This window comes from Mustela lutreola, chromosome 2 (genome assembly GCF_030435805.1).
Source record: "Mustela lutreola isolate mMusLut2 chromosome 2, mMusLut2.pri, whole genome shotgun sequence".
NCBI lineage: Eukaryota > Metazoa > Chordata > Mammalia > Carnivora > Mustelidae > Mustela > Mustela lutreola.
Window position 1 is genome coordinate 4042832 of NC_081291.1, and position 15276 is coordinate 4058107.

The 15276-nt window shown below is 61.8% G+C and overlaps 1 protein-coding gene across 2 annotated transcripts; it reads left to right on the plus strand.

The window, feature by feature from the left end:
* The first annotated feature begins 918 nt into the window (after positions 1 to 918).
* NRTN (neurturin) lies at positions 919 to 15075 on the plus strand. 2 transcript variants are annotated; one of them, XM_059159627.1, is made up of 3 exons: positions 919 to 1331; positions 11723 to 11898; positions 14477 to 15075. In XM_059159627.1, exons 2-3 carry the CDS (start codon positions 11730 to 11732, stop codon positions 14899 to 14901), a joined length of 594 nt encoding a protein of 197 aa, XP_059015610.1. In that variant the 5' UTR covers positions 919 to 1331; positions 11723 to 11729; the 3' UTR covers positions 14902 to 15075. The 2 variants fall into 2 exon arrangements, with proteins under 2 accessions (XP_059015610.1, XP_059015609.1); XM_059159626.1 differs by having other exon boundaries at positions 1194 to 1331; positions 11679 to 11898.
* The last annotated feature ends 201 nt before the right edge of the window (positions 15076 to 15276 follow it).

Here is a 15276-nt window from a genome sequence, read left to right on the forward strand (position 1 = left end):
AGGGGGCGCTTTAGGAACGCGGAGCCGTCGGGGAGGGGGCCCGGTGGGTTTAGGCGCGCTGGCGGGAGGGGCAACGCGGGGTCTTGGTACCCACAGAGCGCGGTGGAGAGCCGGGGATGGGATCCCCCGCAGGGCTCTGAGGCCAGACTGGGGAGAACTGGCCCTTGGTGATGGGCTCTGTGGGCAGCGGGTATCATCAGTCTCAGGGTATCACTTACGGTCTTAGGAAAAAACTTCGAGTCTCAGTTCTCTAGAATGGCTTTGTCACCGGGGGCTTCTTTAGCTTTCTAAAAAGAGGACCTGGGGCAGGACTAGGAAGACCCCACAATCTTCAGCGGGGTAAGAGGAGACTGTAGCCGTTGTAACCGCCGTCTGGGGTAGTGCTGGAGCTCTTAATTCCCCCGAGGAGAATCTGGGGAGGGGCTTCTCGGGGCCCCAGACTTTTGGAAGATGCGCTGACCGGGTCTCTGGAATAGGAGTGGGAAACAGCTAGTTAGCGGGGCGCTGCTCGGGGCTCCCTTGAGGGGCTTCCTTGGTGAGGGTACTTCTTGGGACTCTGCTTTCCGAAAGGGGACCAGGCAGGACCCAGGAGTCTGGCAGTAAAATCAGATCCTCACCAGAGCGTAGGGCGCTCAAGGCCGCGGATACTGGCGTCGGGGGCGCTGTGCGTCTTATCCCAGAAGGGGGCCCTTGGGGAGGCGGCGTCATGGGGAGCTGGCTTTCCTAAAGGGGCACCGCCGTGGTCTCCGGGGGCCCGGGGAGATTACCTTCTAGAGGGGGCGCTGTGGCCCCTGCACCCCAGCCACCTGCGCTCCTCCGGCCCCCGCCTTGGGCGGGGGCGGCTCCCGTCCCGGGAAACCCGAGCCACCGCCCCTGGCCCCGCCCCCAGCCCCGCCCCCCGCCCGGAGACGGCCAAGCCGTCCGCGGCGGGAGCGGCGGAGGCGGCGGGAGAGCGCGCCGTGGAGCCGCTCCGAAAGCCCGGGCCCCTCGCGCAGCAGCCCCGGAGCCCAGCGCCGCGCGCTCAGGCCGCCCGCGCCGTCCGTGCGCCCCCGCGCTCTGCGCCCTCCGAGCCGCGGGCCGTCCAGGGCGCCCCCAGCCCCAGCCCCAGCCCGGCCGGGTTGGCCGCAGCCCGCGGCTGATCGAGCCCGGGGGGGGCCATGGGCCGGCCCGCGCCGCGTCCCCCCCGCGGCCGCCCCCTCCGGCCCGGGCCCCCCCGAGCGCCGCGGGCCCAGGCGGCCCGGATGGCGGTCGCGGCGGCAGGGGCAGGGGCTGGGGTCGGCGCGGGCGGCAGGCGCGGCCACCACTGACGGGTAGTCGGGCACCCCGAGCAGGTAAGCAAGGGCAGGCTGGGGACCCGTAGGGGATCGGCGCTGGGGGAGGACCAGCTCAGTGGACGGGGATCTGGGGGCTACCAGGGGCTCCGGATAGACCGGTAGCTTCCCTCCCCTAGCCAAGAACCGGCATGTGTATGAAGGTGTGGTCTAGGGGGCGACAGGTCCGCGCATGGCAGGGGGGGGCAGAGGTGGGCAGGGCGATCTTCGGCGCCTCTCCAAGCCAGGATCTGGCCAGGGTCCTTGTCCGACGGGGCGGGCGCGCCTCTGCCTCCTTGGACCCCCCCAAGTGTGCGTCTGAACAGGGTGGAAGCGGGGGCAGCCTGAATCCCCTCCCCAGCCTCCAGGAGGGCGAGACCCAGACACACGCGCTGCCTTGTGGTGTACAAGGGGCTGTGGGGGACATTCGGATCCGCAGACCCCAGCCGGGGGAGCTGCCGTCGCGGCCCAGCTGCGCGCAGAAGTAAACATCTGTCAGTGGCGCGTTCCAGCCGCCGCCGCCTCCGGGGACACGGTGTCCTCCGGTAAGGGCCCGGCTCTCTCGGCTCTGGGAGCCGCCTGTTCAGCCACAAGAGGGCGCGAAACCCTTTTTGGGGGGAGGGTAGTCCCTTAAGGGCGAAGAGTGTATTTGAAGGAGAGGGGGCTGTGCCTCCTGCTTTTTAAAAAAGGCATCTCTTGCTCAGGATAGTCTCGGAATTCTCCCAGAAGGTGCAGCGTGTGGGTTAGGAGTCATTAGGCAGCGGTGGATACAGACGGGGGCAGATTTGGGGTGGGACTGGAGAGAGAAACGGCCACTCCCAGGACTTGGTGGCACCACTACTCCTTCCCCCAAGAAGTAACTGTATATATCATGGTGTCACTGGCTGGGCTCTGGGCTTGTGGTTATCTGCAAGTCTGGGACCCCAACCCAGATCTGGGGAGCATGGCCATGGTCCTGGGAGGGAGGCGTTTGCTGGAGGCCAGACTCCTGACTTTCTTCACTCCTGCCTTCCTGCCCTGCCCTCTCTCTGCTCAATCCTTCTCTGTGTGTTCCATGTCACTCTTTGTCTGTCTTCAAGTGCCCCAGGCTGAGGAAACCCCAGTGGGGCGTGACTGGTCTAGGCGGATGTCAGTGGAGGGAAGACTTCTAGCTTTGCCAGTCCCCCCTACCCATCCCCCCCTCCGCCACCAGCCCCCTTGCCTTGGGGCCCTTTGGACACCCCTCCTCATTCCCTTCATCCAAGGACTCCTGAAGTTCAGGGTTCCAAAGCCACCCCTGGGCCTTGTAGACTACTCCTAGTGGCGAGCTACAAAGAGCTAGTTCTAGCCGTGCAGGAAAGAGCAGCAGCCCCCCAGCGGCAGGGCACCTGGCTGAAATTCCACCATCGGGACTATCCCTCAGATTTCAGACCTCAGTCTTCTGGGAAACAAGCAGAGGATACAGCTTTCAAGAATCTGGGCAGGAGAAGGAACGAGTTTGCAGCCTGGCACAAGGACACAATCGAGAGATTGTTCCCATGAATGTTTGCTGGATGGTGATGGTGTGGCTGACTGTTGGTATCCAGGCTCAAGGGCCTTGTCCTTCAGGGAAGACAGACCCAGGGTGGAGCCCAGAGTGGAGCCCAGAGTGAGGAGCAAAGGGTCTACCTCACGGTAAGATGATCAAGGGAGACTTTCTGGAGGAGGGGCATTGGGGCTGGGGCTGTGAAGGATGAATAGGAGTTTTCTAAGTGGGAAAAGAAAGGGCATTCCAGGTAGCAGGAACTGCACATTCAGAGATCTGGAGGCAGGTAAAAACACAACTGGTTTTGGAGAATCCAGTGTCTGGATGAATATGGGAGGGAGAGACCATTCCGAGAGGTTGGCCCAGGAAAAACCGGGCTGGGGCATTCAGGGCCAGATTTCTAGAAGTTAGGGCTGGAAACACAGAGCAGAGAGGAATGGGTCTTTAATGCATCTGGTATCACTGGGCCCAGAGTTCTTTGCTGAGACTGTAAATTCCAATGCAGCTACATCTTTCCTGGTCCCCAAGGTAGGACAGAGGAGTCTGGACCTCTGGGGCGAGGCCCACATGGGGAGATAGAGGAGGGGCGGGCAGATGGGGTTTTCCCTCTGCTTAGTGAGCACCAGGTAAGCATCGGGCAGGCCCGGCAGGAGGCTGGTTCTCCCCAGTTTGCAGCTGAGAAAACTGAGACTGTGTGAGCCGGAGGGATCTTTCCTTCTTGTCCCATATATTTTCTAAGCATCAAGCTATTGTGTGCCAAGCTCTGTGCTAGGACAAAGTACAGGATAAGATGGGCCTGGTGCCTGACACACCTGGGGGTGGGTGAGGGAGTGGAAGAGAGGTTTCCAAGCCAGCCAGCCAGATCTTTGCATGTGCAGTTCCTGCTACCCGGAATGACTTCTCATTTCCTACTTAGAAACTCCTACTCATCCTTCACGGCCCCATCCTCTCAATCCCCTTTCCCAGGAAATCTCCTCCGACCCTACTACCCTCATGTAGACACTTTGTTCCCCACACGGGGCCCCACCCTGGGTCCAAGTCTGTCTTCCTTGGAGGACAAAGCCCAGGAGCCCTGACCCCAACGGCCACACCATTCACTGACCAACAAATATTTGTGGGAAGTTATTTTCAGGCGAGGTTACTTTCAGGGGAGGTAACAGCTACAAAGGAAGCCTGAGGGGAGAATGGGGCGCTTCAGCAAAGGTGTTCAGGAGAGGAAAGAGCTTCTCCAAATCGAAGGGGAACCAGGCTTCAGGTCGGTCCTGGAAGAAATCAGACAAGGGGCTCGCGTTTGCAGTAGGTAGTCTCACTTCCCAGCTTTGGGGACCGACACCCGAGAGAGCGTGCCTAAAAAGCTCAATGTGTTGAGGACCAAGTGCAGAATTTGTACTTGGGGAGGTAGAAGAGATGACTCGGGTCCCCAGGTTCCCAGGAAACCAATGGTAGGGTTTGAGTCAGGCCCAGGTTCTGTGCCTCTGTTCCCCCTCTGTCCGATGGCCAGCTTTGCGCGGTGTCCTGCTGGCTACTCCCAGAGGACCCAAGTCTCTTGTGCCACCCGCCGGCCCCACACCAGCTGCTTACCCATGCCAGGCTTAATTAGGCTGATCCTGTTATCCACCCCCCCCCCCCAGGGAGCCCCCTCCTGCTCGCCCCAGATGCCTGCGAGGCCCGCCCCAGGCCAGCCTGGCTAGGCAGACCAGCCTGCTACGTACGGTCAAGGTGAGAACTTTACAGGCCAGCCCATGAGGGCTGGGCCAGAAAAGCTGGTGGCCCTGCCCGTCCCCCACACTCCCCAGCCCAGTCTCCCTGAGAACATGCCCCGCGTGGCAGCAGGTTCAGGATGAGAATTCCAGGCACTGGTGGTGGTTGGGGGGGGGGTGGATTGGAGAGCTGACCATGCAGGTCCCATGGCCCTCTGTCTCCCCTACCTCGTCTCCCCGCACTGACCCCAAAATCCATTTGCTCCTGCAACTCCTCCACCTAGAACACTCTCTCCAAATCTTCACTTGGTCTCAGCTGCAAGGCGGCCTCCTCTAAGAAGCCCCCCTGGCTGCTCACCCCCAAAGTCTCCCCCAGTCACTATGACTTCCCTGTGTTCTGTTTTGTTACCCTACTGCCAACATCTAAGCTACCTTATTCATTTCTTCTTCCTTCTCCACCTCCCTGACTGGACGGGAGGCTTGGCGGGGGTGGGGCGCAGGTTAGCCTCGGTTCCCTGCCTGGCCCAGCGCACAGTAGGCGCTCAGTAAGTGTTGATCTGGTGTGTTGGGGGCAGAACTCAGCCTGGCACACGGGGCTTGCTGCCATGTGGACACTTTATTTACTTGCTGGCTCTGCTCTGCTACGGGTTGTCGAGAAAACCTCTTATTTCCATGGATATCAGCCCCCCTTTCTCCCAGATAGCAGGACCTATGGTGCCCACCCGCTACTCGCCACCCCCTCCCCATGGCCCTGGCCACCAGGACCCAGGGACTGTGGAGGCATTTGAGAGAACACGTTTGGAGTGAGACCCAGGTTCAACCTCAGTTTGGCACTTTTTTTCTTTTCTTTTCCTTGCCTTTTCTTTTCTTTATTTTTTTTTTTAAGATTTTATTTGTCTATATTTAGAGAGAGAGAGAGCGAGCGCGCGCGTTCATGGGGACGAGTGGGGAAGGAGGGACAGGAGGAGAGGCAGAGACTCTCGCAGAGTCCCCACTGAGTGCAGAGCCTGAGCCGAAATCAGGAGTCAGATGCTCAACTAGCTGTGTGCGAGGAAACGACATCTTTTCCAGGGACTGTGGGGACCATTAAACCTGTGGAAAGCACTTAGCACAGTACTTGACACTAAGTAAACATAATAGCCTGCGTGGTGGGGGCGTTAATGTTATTATTGTTGCTATTAGAGAGGCCATGCGGTACCATGATTAAGAATGTGGAGGGGGTATTGGGGCTGGGACTCTGAGGGATGAGTAGGAGTTCACCTGACTATCTGTTCCAGTCCCAGCTTGGCCACTTACACTCTATTCTGTTTGATTTTGAGCAAATAATGTCACTTTTTGGACCTGTTTTCCCACCCCCAGAATGGAGATAAAATAGTCCATACTTTGCTGTGAATTATTCTGTGTAAAGTGCTTAGAACAGCACCAGTACGGTGTGCGCTGGTGCTAGTGTGAGCTATTAGTTTTAGTTTTATTTATTTTTTGCTGCTATTATTGTCACAGGGCGATCAGCACAGTCCCACCCCCCCACCCCAGACGTCACTCTGTCTGTGCCTCTCTCGGCTTCCCTCTGGTGAAGACACACCTGGAGCCCCTTCATGGAAGCTCAGGAGCTCAGATTGATTCTCAAATCCATCAAATCAAAAAATCAATCTCAAATCAATCAATCCAAAAAAAAAAAAAAGGCAGGGAGCCAGTGATGGTTCTAGCAAGTGGGCAACAGAGAGCTTCTGGGTGGGGAAAAGGCGAGAGGCTGGGCCCCCACCTCCAGCTAGGCAGGGAAGGTTGGCTGGGGGTGTTTGTAACTGCTTCCCCCCACCCCCATGAGGCCCCTGCAGACGCGGCATCGGAACCAGCTGCGCTAGCCAGATGTTCCTGGTTTACCCCCAGATGTGTGTCGCCGGCTCGAGGCTGCCCTGGCCTCCCCATCTCCACCATGGGGCGGGGCTGGGCCCTGGGGCCTCCCAGGGAGGGGGCACATTTTTGTGAGCTGTGGAATTTGGTTCTTCTTTTGCAGGGACCATTGAGTCTTGCCTCGACGGAGGCCAAGTCCTGCCCCTCCTGCGACCTCAGTTTCCCCACCACGGGAACTTGCAGGGGCCTTTTAGGGGGAAGGAGAGGAGCAGGGAGCCCCCTTGCTGTCAGCCCCGGGGGCGGAGGCCGGGGCCGGCCCGCTGCTGCCACCGGCCAGGCCCGCAGGTCTGCCCTGAATGCAGGAGCTGGCCCTCCCGATGAGAGCAGAGGTGTCCCAGGCAGCTCGCTGTGCGGAGGGGGAAACTGAGGCTCCAGAGAGAGGGAGGGGCTTGCCCTGAGTCATCCAGCAAGGAAGAGGCAGAGCAGGGATCCTAAGGCAGCCATCTAGAGCCGGGTGCCGTGGGGCTCAGACACAAGCCCTTCCTCACGCGCACACCCGCTCACCCGCAGGGGCCCACGCGGCCGACCCTGCAGCGCTTCGGGGCCTGGCTCACTCTGCCCGCGGGCGGTGACAGCGGCCCCACCAGCCGCCGGTCCAGCTCCTCCGTGTCCTCCCTCGAGTTCCCACGGGGCTGGGCAGCACCCTTCAGGGAGATCCCCTCTAGGAAGGCCCAGGAGGTGTCCAGGAGTGTGGTGGCGAAGGAGAAGGTGTATGCGGAAGGAGACCCCACAGGGGCTCAAGTACGGAAGCCAAGGAGCCGCAGCACACCCCTTTTTTTTTTTTTTTTTAAGATTTTATTTATTTATCTGACACAGAGAGAAAGAGAGAGCGAGTGCAGAAGCGGGAGGAGTGGCAGGCAGAGGCAGAGGGAGAAGCAGGCTTCCTGCTGAGCACGGAGCCCGATGTGGGCTCAGTCCCAGGACCCTGGGATCATGCCCTGAGCTGAAGGCAGACGCCTGACCGACTGAGCCCCCCAGGCGCTCAAGCTCATACCTTTGTGAACAGAATTCTTGACGCCTGCCCGTGCCTTAAAAGGACCCAGGCCAGGCTAGCCCTCAAAAGTCCCCCAGTCCAGAAAAGACAGATGTGGGTCCAAACACTATGCCAGTGGGGCTAGGTAAGAGGGAGGGACCCACAGCTGGGGATCCAAGATGGGAAGCCAGGAAGGCTTCCTGGAGGAGGTTCCATAGGAGCTAGGGCTCTGAAGGATGAGTAGGAGTTTACCAGATGGGGAGAGGCCCGGATTCAAGACCTCCCTCAGACTAGAGAGACGAGTGGATGGAAAGAAGTGCCTTCGCCCATCCTTCTTCTCCCTGGGAATGAGCAAGAAACCAGTGCCTCCCTGAGGCCAGGAGCTCTGCAGGAAGGAGGCTGTTGACCTCGAGAACAGGAATGCCTGGCCTGTGTCTCCTGGGAGGCTCCGTGGAAAGGTGGAGCCTTAGGGCGTTGCCTGGGCACCAGGATAATGAGCAGAGTTTCTTGGCACTACCAAGGAAAGGTTCCAGAAACACCCACACACACACACCCTCACCCTGACTGTCTGTTCCTTGGAAGATAGGAAGGGCTCGCCTGGCTGTGTGACTCTGGGTTACTCATCACCCCTCTCTGGGCCGCGTCCCAGCCCTGGGCGCTCTGTGGCCTCCAGCTGGAAGTAAGGTCTTCCCGGATCCGACTTTCTGGAGTTCAGACTGTCAGGGACCCCAAGAAATGGGTGGGCTCCCTTCCCTGGGCAGTGAGGATTCTCCAGGGTCCAGACATTTTCTGAGAGTTGAGAGGACACCAGGGCCAGGCCCTGTCTGAGCAGCGAGGGAGGCCCTGGACCAGTGTGTCCCCATGTCCCCATGCGTATGAGCTTGTGGGCATGAAGTGAGAATGGCAGAGGCAAGCAGGTGGCGGGCCCAGTTCGGTCCTAGGCCAAGCGTGCAAACAATGTGGGACACCCCACGCCTGTAGGTGTGTGTCCCTGAGTGTGCACAGGTTGAGTGCTCAGGGGAGGGCTCGGGGGGCGACATGCCTGCATGGCCAGACCTGCTGTTCTCTGGGCCAATGTGCCAGAGACCATGTGTGTTGTTCTTGAGAGTGTGAAAACGCTTGTGTAGGGGCTCCCAGGTGTGCAAGAGGCCCCTCCCGAGGGGCCGGGAGGGTGAGAGCTCCGGAGGACAAGAGCAGCCGGTCTGTGCTGTGTCCGAGTGCCCAAGTGTGCGCACATGCTAGTGTGTGAACAGGGCTGTGTTCAAGCTGTGTCCGAGTGCCCAAGTGTGCGCACATGCTCGTGTGTGAGCAGGGCTGTATTCAAACACGATAACCTACGAGTGTGGTGGAAACTGCCCAAGTGTGACCATGTGTGAGCGTGAATTACACTAGCAGGTAAAAAAGGCTGCCATAACGCGTGAGTGTGAGCGTTAACATGCCTCAGTGTGAACGCCCAAGCTTCTGAGTGCAGGACACTAGGATGTGAGTGAGGTAGTGATATGGCGTGTGAGAATGGTTGAATGCGCGATCGTGTTCCAATAAGTGAGTGTGATCGTGTTGGAAGATATGAGTATGCATGCCCTCGTTCGTGACTGTGTCTCTGTCTGTCAGTGTAACCTTCCTTGAGGGGGTGAGTGTGAAAACTTCCGGGAGTGGAATAATGTCGGGAGTGTGTGTGACAATGCCCTTGGGCGTGAGTGTGCTCCCGTTCGGATGGACGTGTGAGACACCGGCCATGTGAGTGTGAGGGCACGGCCATGTGTTTCCAACATGAGTGAAAATGCCCGTGTGCACGTGAAAACACCTGCGTGTGTGAGCCCCACCCTGCTGGAAGGAGTTGGTGAGCACAAACGCAGGGAGTGTAAGTGGGCCGGTGTCGGAGTGTGCAAGCAACAGCGTGTCCCAGGGTCTGCGTGCAGGAGCGTCTGGGAGTGCACGGGAGTGAGAGCACCCAGGTGCGTGACCGAGGACAAGAAGGCCGAGTGTGAGTGATTGTGAGCCCCCATGTGTGCTGTGAGCCCACCTACCCGGGACCAGGAGCCTCAGGACCTAGACACACGGATGGTGCACAGCGGGCCCCCTCCCTGAGTCCTCGGCCACACGCGCAGCACCTCCGTGTGTCAGGGCCGCGCCAGACACAAACCAGTTGGGTGACCCCCTTCCTGAAAGGCCCATTGTTAACAGACGCTTATCAGCCGCACCCACCGGGCCCCCTCCACCCTTGGCCCTCTGCTTTCCTGCCCCCCAGCAGAGCTCCGGGGGGTCCGCAGCTCCAAGGACACCGGGGGCTCTGGGGGCCAGGCTGTCTCCGGGCCCATCCAGCCTCTCAGCAACCCCCCCAGGAAGGCCTCCGCAGAAACAGGACCAGAGCCTGGAACCGGGCGGGGCTGTCGTGCCAGCCTAACAGGGAAACGGAGGCACACCACGGCAGGACGTGCGTGAGAGCACGCGGGGTGCTGGGCGTGCAGAGAGGGCTTTATGGCCCCAAAGCATAAAGCAGATGCTCCTTCAGGCCAGGGGGTGGGTTGGGGCACCTGACAACTTCCAGGCTGCCGTCTGCTTGCTGCACCAGCCTGACAATGAGATGTGTCCCCCGTGGCCACCAAGGCCCTGCGAGACCAGCCGCGGGCCCCTCCCCGGCCTCCCCTCCTCCCCCCTCCACCCCCCTCACTCTGTTCCAGCCACAGGGGCCACCACTGTTCCTCCCCCACACCCGATCCACACACCACCGAGCAGGGCAGCCGAGTCCTCAGGGGACTCCACAGGCATCGGGCATCCAGGACCAAGCCCAGCCCCGCAAAGCCCCCAAGTGTGTGTCCCACCCAAGAAGGCAGATTCCAATCCCAGATGCTTTTCTAGCTGTGCCCTTGCCTAAGCCCTACCTGCTGTGTGCCACCTTTCCCCAGCTGTAAGTGGAGCTCACCATGCCTCCTAGGTGGGCTCAGCACCGGCTCTGGTACACAGCAGGTGCTTAATACATGTGCCCTGCTACTGTCTAGCAGCTGTAGGTCCCGCGCCAGCGATTCCGTGGGGGCGGAGGTGCTGGGTTGGGAGGAGGCATGGAGAGGCGGTTCCAGACCCCCTGAGCCCAGCCTGCCCTTTCGGGGTCCAGGCCAGACTGAAATGCAAATCGCACGCAAATGCGGGCTCCGCGCAGGGGCCAGCAGCCTGAGCCGCCCGAGGTGCGCGCGTGGGGGCGCCCGGCACCCCACAGCCCAGCCCAGGCGCTGACCGGCCTCCAGCGCGGCTTTCAGCGCTCCGTGTAAATGTTTACACCGGGCGGGCCGCCAGGCCCCGCGCGGGCCGCCACCAGGCTGCCAGGCCTGGGAATGTAAACGCGGGTTGGGGGCCGCCCAGCGGCGGGGAGAAGCTCTGGCCCGGGTGGGCGGGAATGCGCAGGCCTCCGGAAACACCTACTGTGTGCACTCAGGGCGCCGGGGCTGGACCGGCCCAGCACTGAGTCATCCGTGAAACACGGCGGGAAGGCTGGAGCCACTGGGGGTGCACACCTGCTCCGACCCGGGGCAGGGGGTGGGGGGGCGGGCGCGGGTGAGAGCAGCCAGAGAGGGCTTCCTGGGGGAGTCGCTGTCCAAGCTGAGACTCAGAGGGGGTTGGGAGTGGGGAGGAGGAGAAGAGACTGTGCTGGGTGGGAGGAGGGGCTTGTGCAAAGGCCGCGGGTGGGTGGGTCGAGTGCAGCTTAGGTCCATGGACACCTGTTCCTGGGCAGTAGTTTCATCTGTCTGGAGGGGAAACTCAGGCTCGGAGAGGGGAGGGAGGTACTCTGGAGGACCCCAATGTCAGGAACACATTAGAGCACATTCTGTTCTCCACACCCCCCCAGTCCCACAGTGCCCCCTGCTGGGAGCACCCTCACCTCCTTCCAGTCTCCCCTCCAGGCTCCCTGGGCTCCAGCCTCCTGGCTGCACTGGCCAACTTTGGTTCAGCCTCAGGACCTTTGTACTGGCTCTTCCCGCCTGCATGAGATGCCATTCTCTTGTGCCTGGCGGACTCCTACCTTGGTTGTTCAAGCCTCAGCTTTCGTCAATGCTAAGGAAAACACCGTGGCAGCCCCGAATGGGGGGTGGTTGCCCTGCTACTCCTGGCACAGTGCCCACCGCTTTCCTGGGGAGCATTTTTCACAAGCTGGTTCAGTGGTTCCTTGATGAGTCGTGTCTATGTTATTACTGATCATTAAGCAGAAGTGGCTGGATTTCAGGGGCCCCACCGTGTTCCCGGCGCCCGGCCCAGCTCTCTGTTTCCGTTTGTTGCCTGACTGACAGACAGACAGACGGAGGCCGTGGGGCTGACCATCACGTGCCCGCAGGCCGAGGATGCAGCGCTGGAAGGCGGCAGCCTTGGCCTCGGTGCTCTGCAGCTCGGTGCTCTCCATCTGGATGTGTCGGGACGGCCTGCTCCTCAGCCACCGCCTGGGACCCGCACTGACGCCACTACGCCGCCCACCTCGCACCCTGGACGCCCGGATCGCCCGCCTGGCCCAGTGTAAGGGGGTCCCCGACTTAGGTCAGCTGCCCTGATAGGGAGGCGGCCATAGTGGTGGAACTCTATTTAGGGGCCAAAGAGGCTTAATTTAGATGGGGTGGGGAGGGTGCAAATTGCCCCAAGGTGCTGGCAGGGGTGGTGGTGGAGGGGTTGCTGGGAGGTGGGGGTCTCTGGGCTCAGCTGTCACAAGGAATTAGGTTCTAGTCTTGAGGGGCCAGGGGTCCGGATGGAGATTAGACCGGGGCATCCAACCTCTGATATGGGGGAGCTCCCATGCGCTGCACGGGATGCAGGTACCGGAAGGCCGGACCCGAGACCCCAAGGAACTGCCCAGTGGACAAGGACCAAGGGGAGGGGGAAACCCCGAGAGACGTAGAAATGGGCGGAGAAACAGAAACAGAGATGCTCAGACACAGAGAGACACAGGTTGGGAGAAATGGGCAGGGGAAATGCCTTGGGGTGGCGATACAAAACCACCGCCTTCGAGGGGCGTGGCCTTGGCGCCCGTGATCCCCGCTCCTCCCTGGGGCCCGCCCCCTGCCCCGCCCACCTGACGGAGTTGGGGTGGAAGGGCCTGGGTCCCGACCTCCTGTGAGTGCGCGCGTGTCCACGCGGGCGCCACGCCGGCGGCCGAGGTGTGGGCGCGGTCGCGGCGCGTGCATGGCGCCCGCGGGGTTGCACCGCGTGCGGTTCGTGGGCAAGTCCGTGCCCGCCCTGCCGGCCCACACAATCCTCCTTTCTTGTCCTTACAATGGACAAGGGCGGCCTGAGGCACGGGCTCCACTTCCGCCCTCCGCTTATTCCCGCGGGCAGCAAAGCCCTTCCCAAGACCCTGAGTTCAAGAGACGCGGGTGGGGTCCCCAAACCTAGCGCTTAGAGCCTGAGCCTGCGACACCGACGGTGGGATCTCGGGCACCCACTGGGAAGGCTCTCGGCCCCTAGGCGGGGGTTGCTCACCCGGCAGCCTGTTCCTGGGCGCAGTCCTACTAAGGAAAGAGAGTGGCTGCTGACCCCCCGGTCCGAGTCCCCCTGAGCCCAATGCGCGGGTGTTGGAATTGCAGGCGGGGGGCGGTGGGAGCTCGGGGTGGGGTTTAGGTGGGGCTCGGATGGGGGGGAGCTGTTGCTCGTCTCATCTGGGTGTGTTCAGACCCTGTGCAGGTGGCCAGGCCTGCTGGATGGAGGCAGGGACACATAGGCTAAGAAGCTCTCATTGTTTACATTGTTTATCTGAGATGCAAATTTAACCGGGCATCTGTACTGTATCTGGCAACCTCCTCCTTCCCGCCCCCCACCGCGCCACAATAACTGTGTGGATGTATACCTGAGAGACAGGCACACTACAGGGTGGAAATGTAGGCACCCTAAGTGAGGTAGGCTCCAACCAAACCCCAGAGCAGACGCCACCGGCCACCCCAGTCCTCGCCCAGGGCTTCAAGAACTGGAAACATGCTCAGTTGACCCCCACTTTCCAGAGCCACAGCCTCAGCCAGATCGGAATACTCCGAGCTCCTTGAGCAGACAGGGAAAGTGAGGCACAGAGCAGGGCCATCACCTGCCTGAAGTTTTACAGGGCTGGAACTGGCAGAGCAAGACTCTCAATTAGGGTCTGTCTGCTTCCTGAGATGTCCTGCGGAAACAGACACACCCTCTCCCTAGGGTCTCCCTGAGCCATTTCCTAGGCGATCCAGGGTGCGGCCAGGCAGGGGATAAATTCAGGGTCTCCTCTCCCAACCACAAGCATGCCTGCCACCGGCTCAGAGGCTGGGAGCCCCCGCCTGCCTTTCCACTATCAGTGCCACCTGCCATTGGCATGCCTGCCAGGCTCTCCAGAGGACTGGGGCAGCCCAGCCGCCTGGGAAATAAATTTAGGCTCCGGGGCCCTGGGAATCTGTGACTCTGGGCACCTCCCTGCACCGTGGGAGCGCAGAGAATTGGACCTGGGCCAAACTTGGCCACACGAGGGAGGCCGGAAGAAGCCCGTGCTCGTGTCTCTCTCTCTCTCTGTCACCTGCGAGTGCTGTGGCCTAGGGCCAGTCTCTGCCCTATTGGATGGCCAGTTGTCTCACCTGTAACACGGGGGAAGCCGGGCTATCCCCTTGCTGCCTCCCCACGCGGTCCCCACACCAGGCCTCGGTGTCTGCTGCTGTTGTCGTCTGCACGTCTGAACAGCCCACCCAGCCCGATGTGGTGCTGTTCACGGAGACACTGAGTGCCAGCACGCGACGGAGCGGAGGGGGGTGGGTGCGGGTGTTGGGTGGGGCCCCCACAGAGTGAGCTAGGGACTCATTAACAGCCCAGCGGAAGGGCCGGTGCCCAACACAGGGGCTGGGTCCAGAGAAGACCGTTGGGAGCCATGGGGCCCTGCCTGGGCTTCTGCTCAGGCATCCCGCAGGGCCCCCAGACAGGTACCGTTTTGGTGCCATGTTGAGAAGTGGCCGTGAGCTGAGACTTGGCCTTGGGAGGGTGCGCGAAGGCCCCCGGGGCCCAGAAAGGGGCTGTTTAAGGAGGGGAAGGGCGATGGTCGGAGCTCTCCCCCAGCTCCCCACCGACCCACCCCGCTCTGTGTCTCTCCCCGCAGATCGAGCGCTGCTGCAGGGCGCCCCGGATGCGGTGGAGCTGCGCCAGCTGACGCCCTGGGCCGGCAGATCCCCGCGTCCGCACCGTCGGGCGGGGGCCCGGCGGAGACGCGCGCGCGCGCGATCGGGGGCGCGGCCGTGCGGGCTGCGAGAACTCGAAGTGCGCGTGAGCGAGCTGGGCTTGGGCTACGCGTCGGACGAGACAGTGCTGTTCCGCTACTGCGCAGGCGCCTGCGAGGCGGCCGCGCGCGTGTACGACCTGGGGCTGCGGCGGCTCCGCCAGAGGAGGCGCGTCCGGCGGGAGCGGGTGCGCGCGCAGCCCTGCTGTCGCCCGACGGCCTACGAGGACGAGGTGTCCTTCCTGGACGCGCACAGCCGCTACCACACGGTCCACGAGCTGTCGGCGCGCGAGTGTGCCTGCGTCTGAGCCTACCTCACCGGGCCGGCGGGACGGCGGCCTCCCCCTCTACGCCCGCGCGGCGGCGCCCCCACCCGCCCCGCCTGGCCAGGCCCGCGGCGACGGACTGCGCGTGCGCAGCAGGTGCCTTCCAGGCCTCCGGACTGTCCAGTTACTGCACCGAGATAAAGTGTGGAAATTGGAGCTTGGGTGTGATTCCGCGTTCCGGGCGAGCCCACCTGTCGGAGGGACACCAGCCTACGTGGGGTGGGGCGGGGCACCAGATCCACTGGGCAAAGGGGGACGGGCCGGGTACCACCGTGCCCTTGGCCTACAGAGGGTTCTTTCCCTGCGGTGACACCTGGGAAGGGGTGTGCGTGGGAACAACGTCGACGGGAGCCGTCC

Bases quoted from the DNA above. Each gene is read 5' to 3' on its own strand.
- NRTN (XM_059159627.1), top strand. From the start codon at position 11,730: ATGCAGCGCTGGAAGGCGGCAGCCTTGGCCTCGGTGCTCTGCAGCTCG. The intron at 11,899-14,476 runs GTAAGGGGGTCC...CTCTCCCCGCAG, and splicing joins GATCGCCCGCCTGGCCCAGT to ATCGAGCGCTGCTGCAGGGC.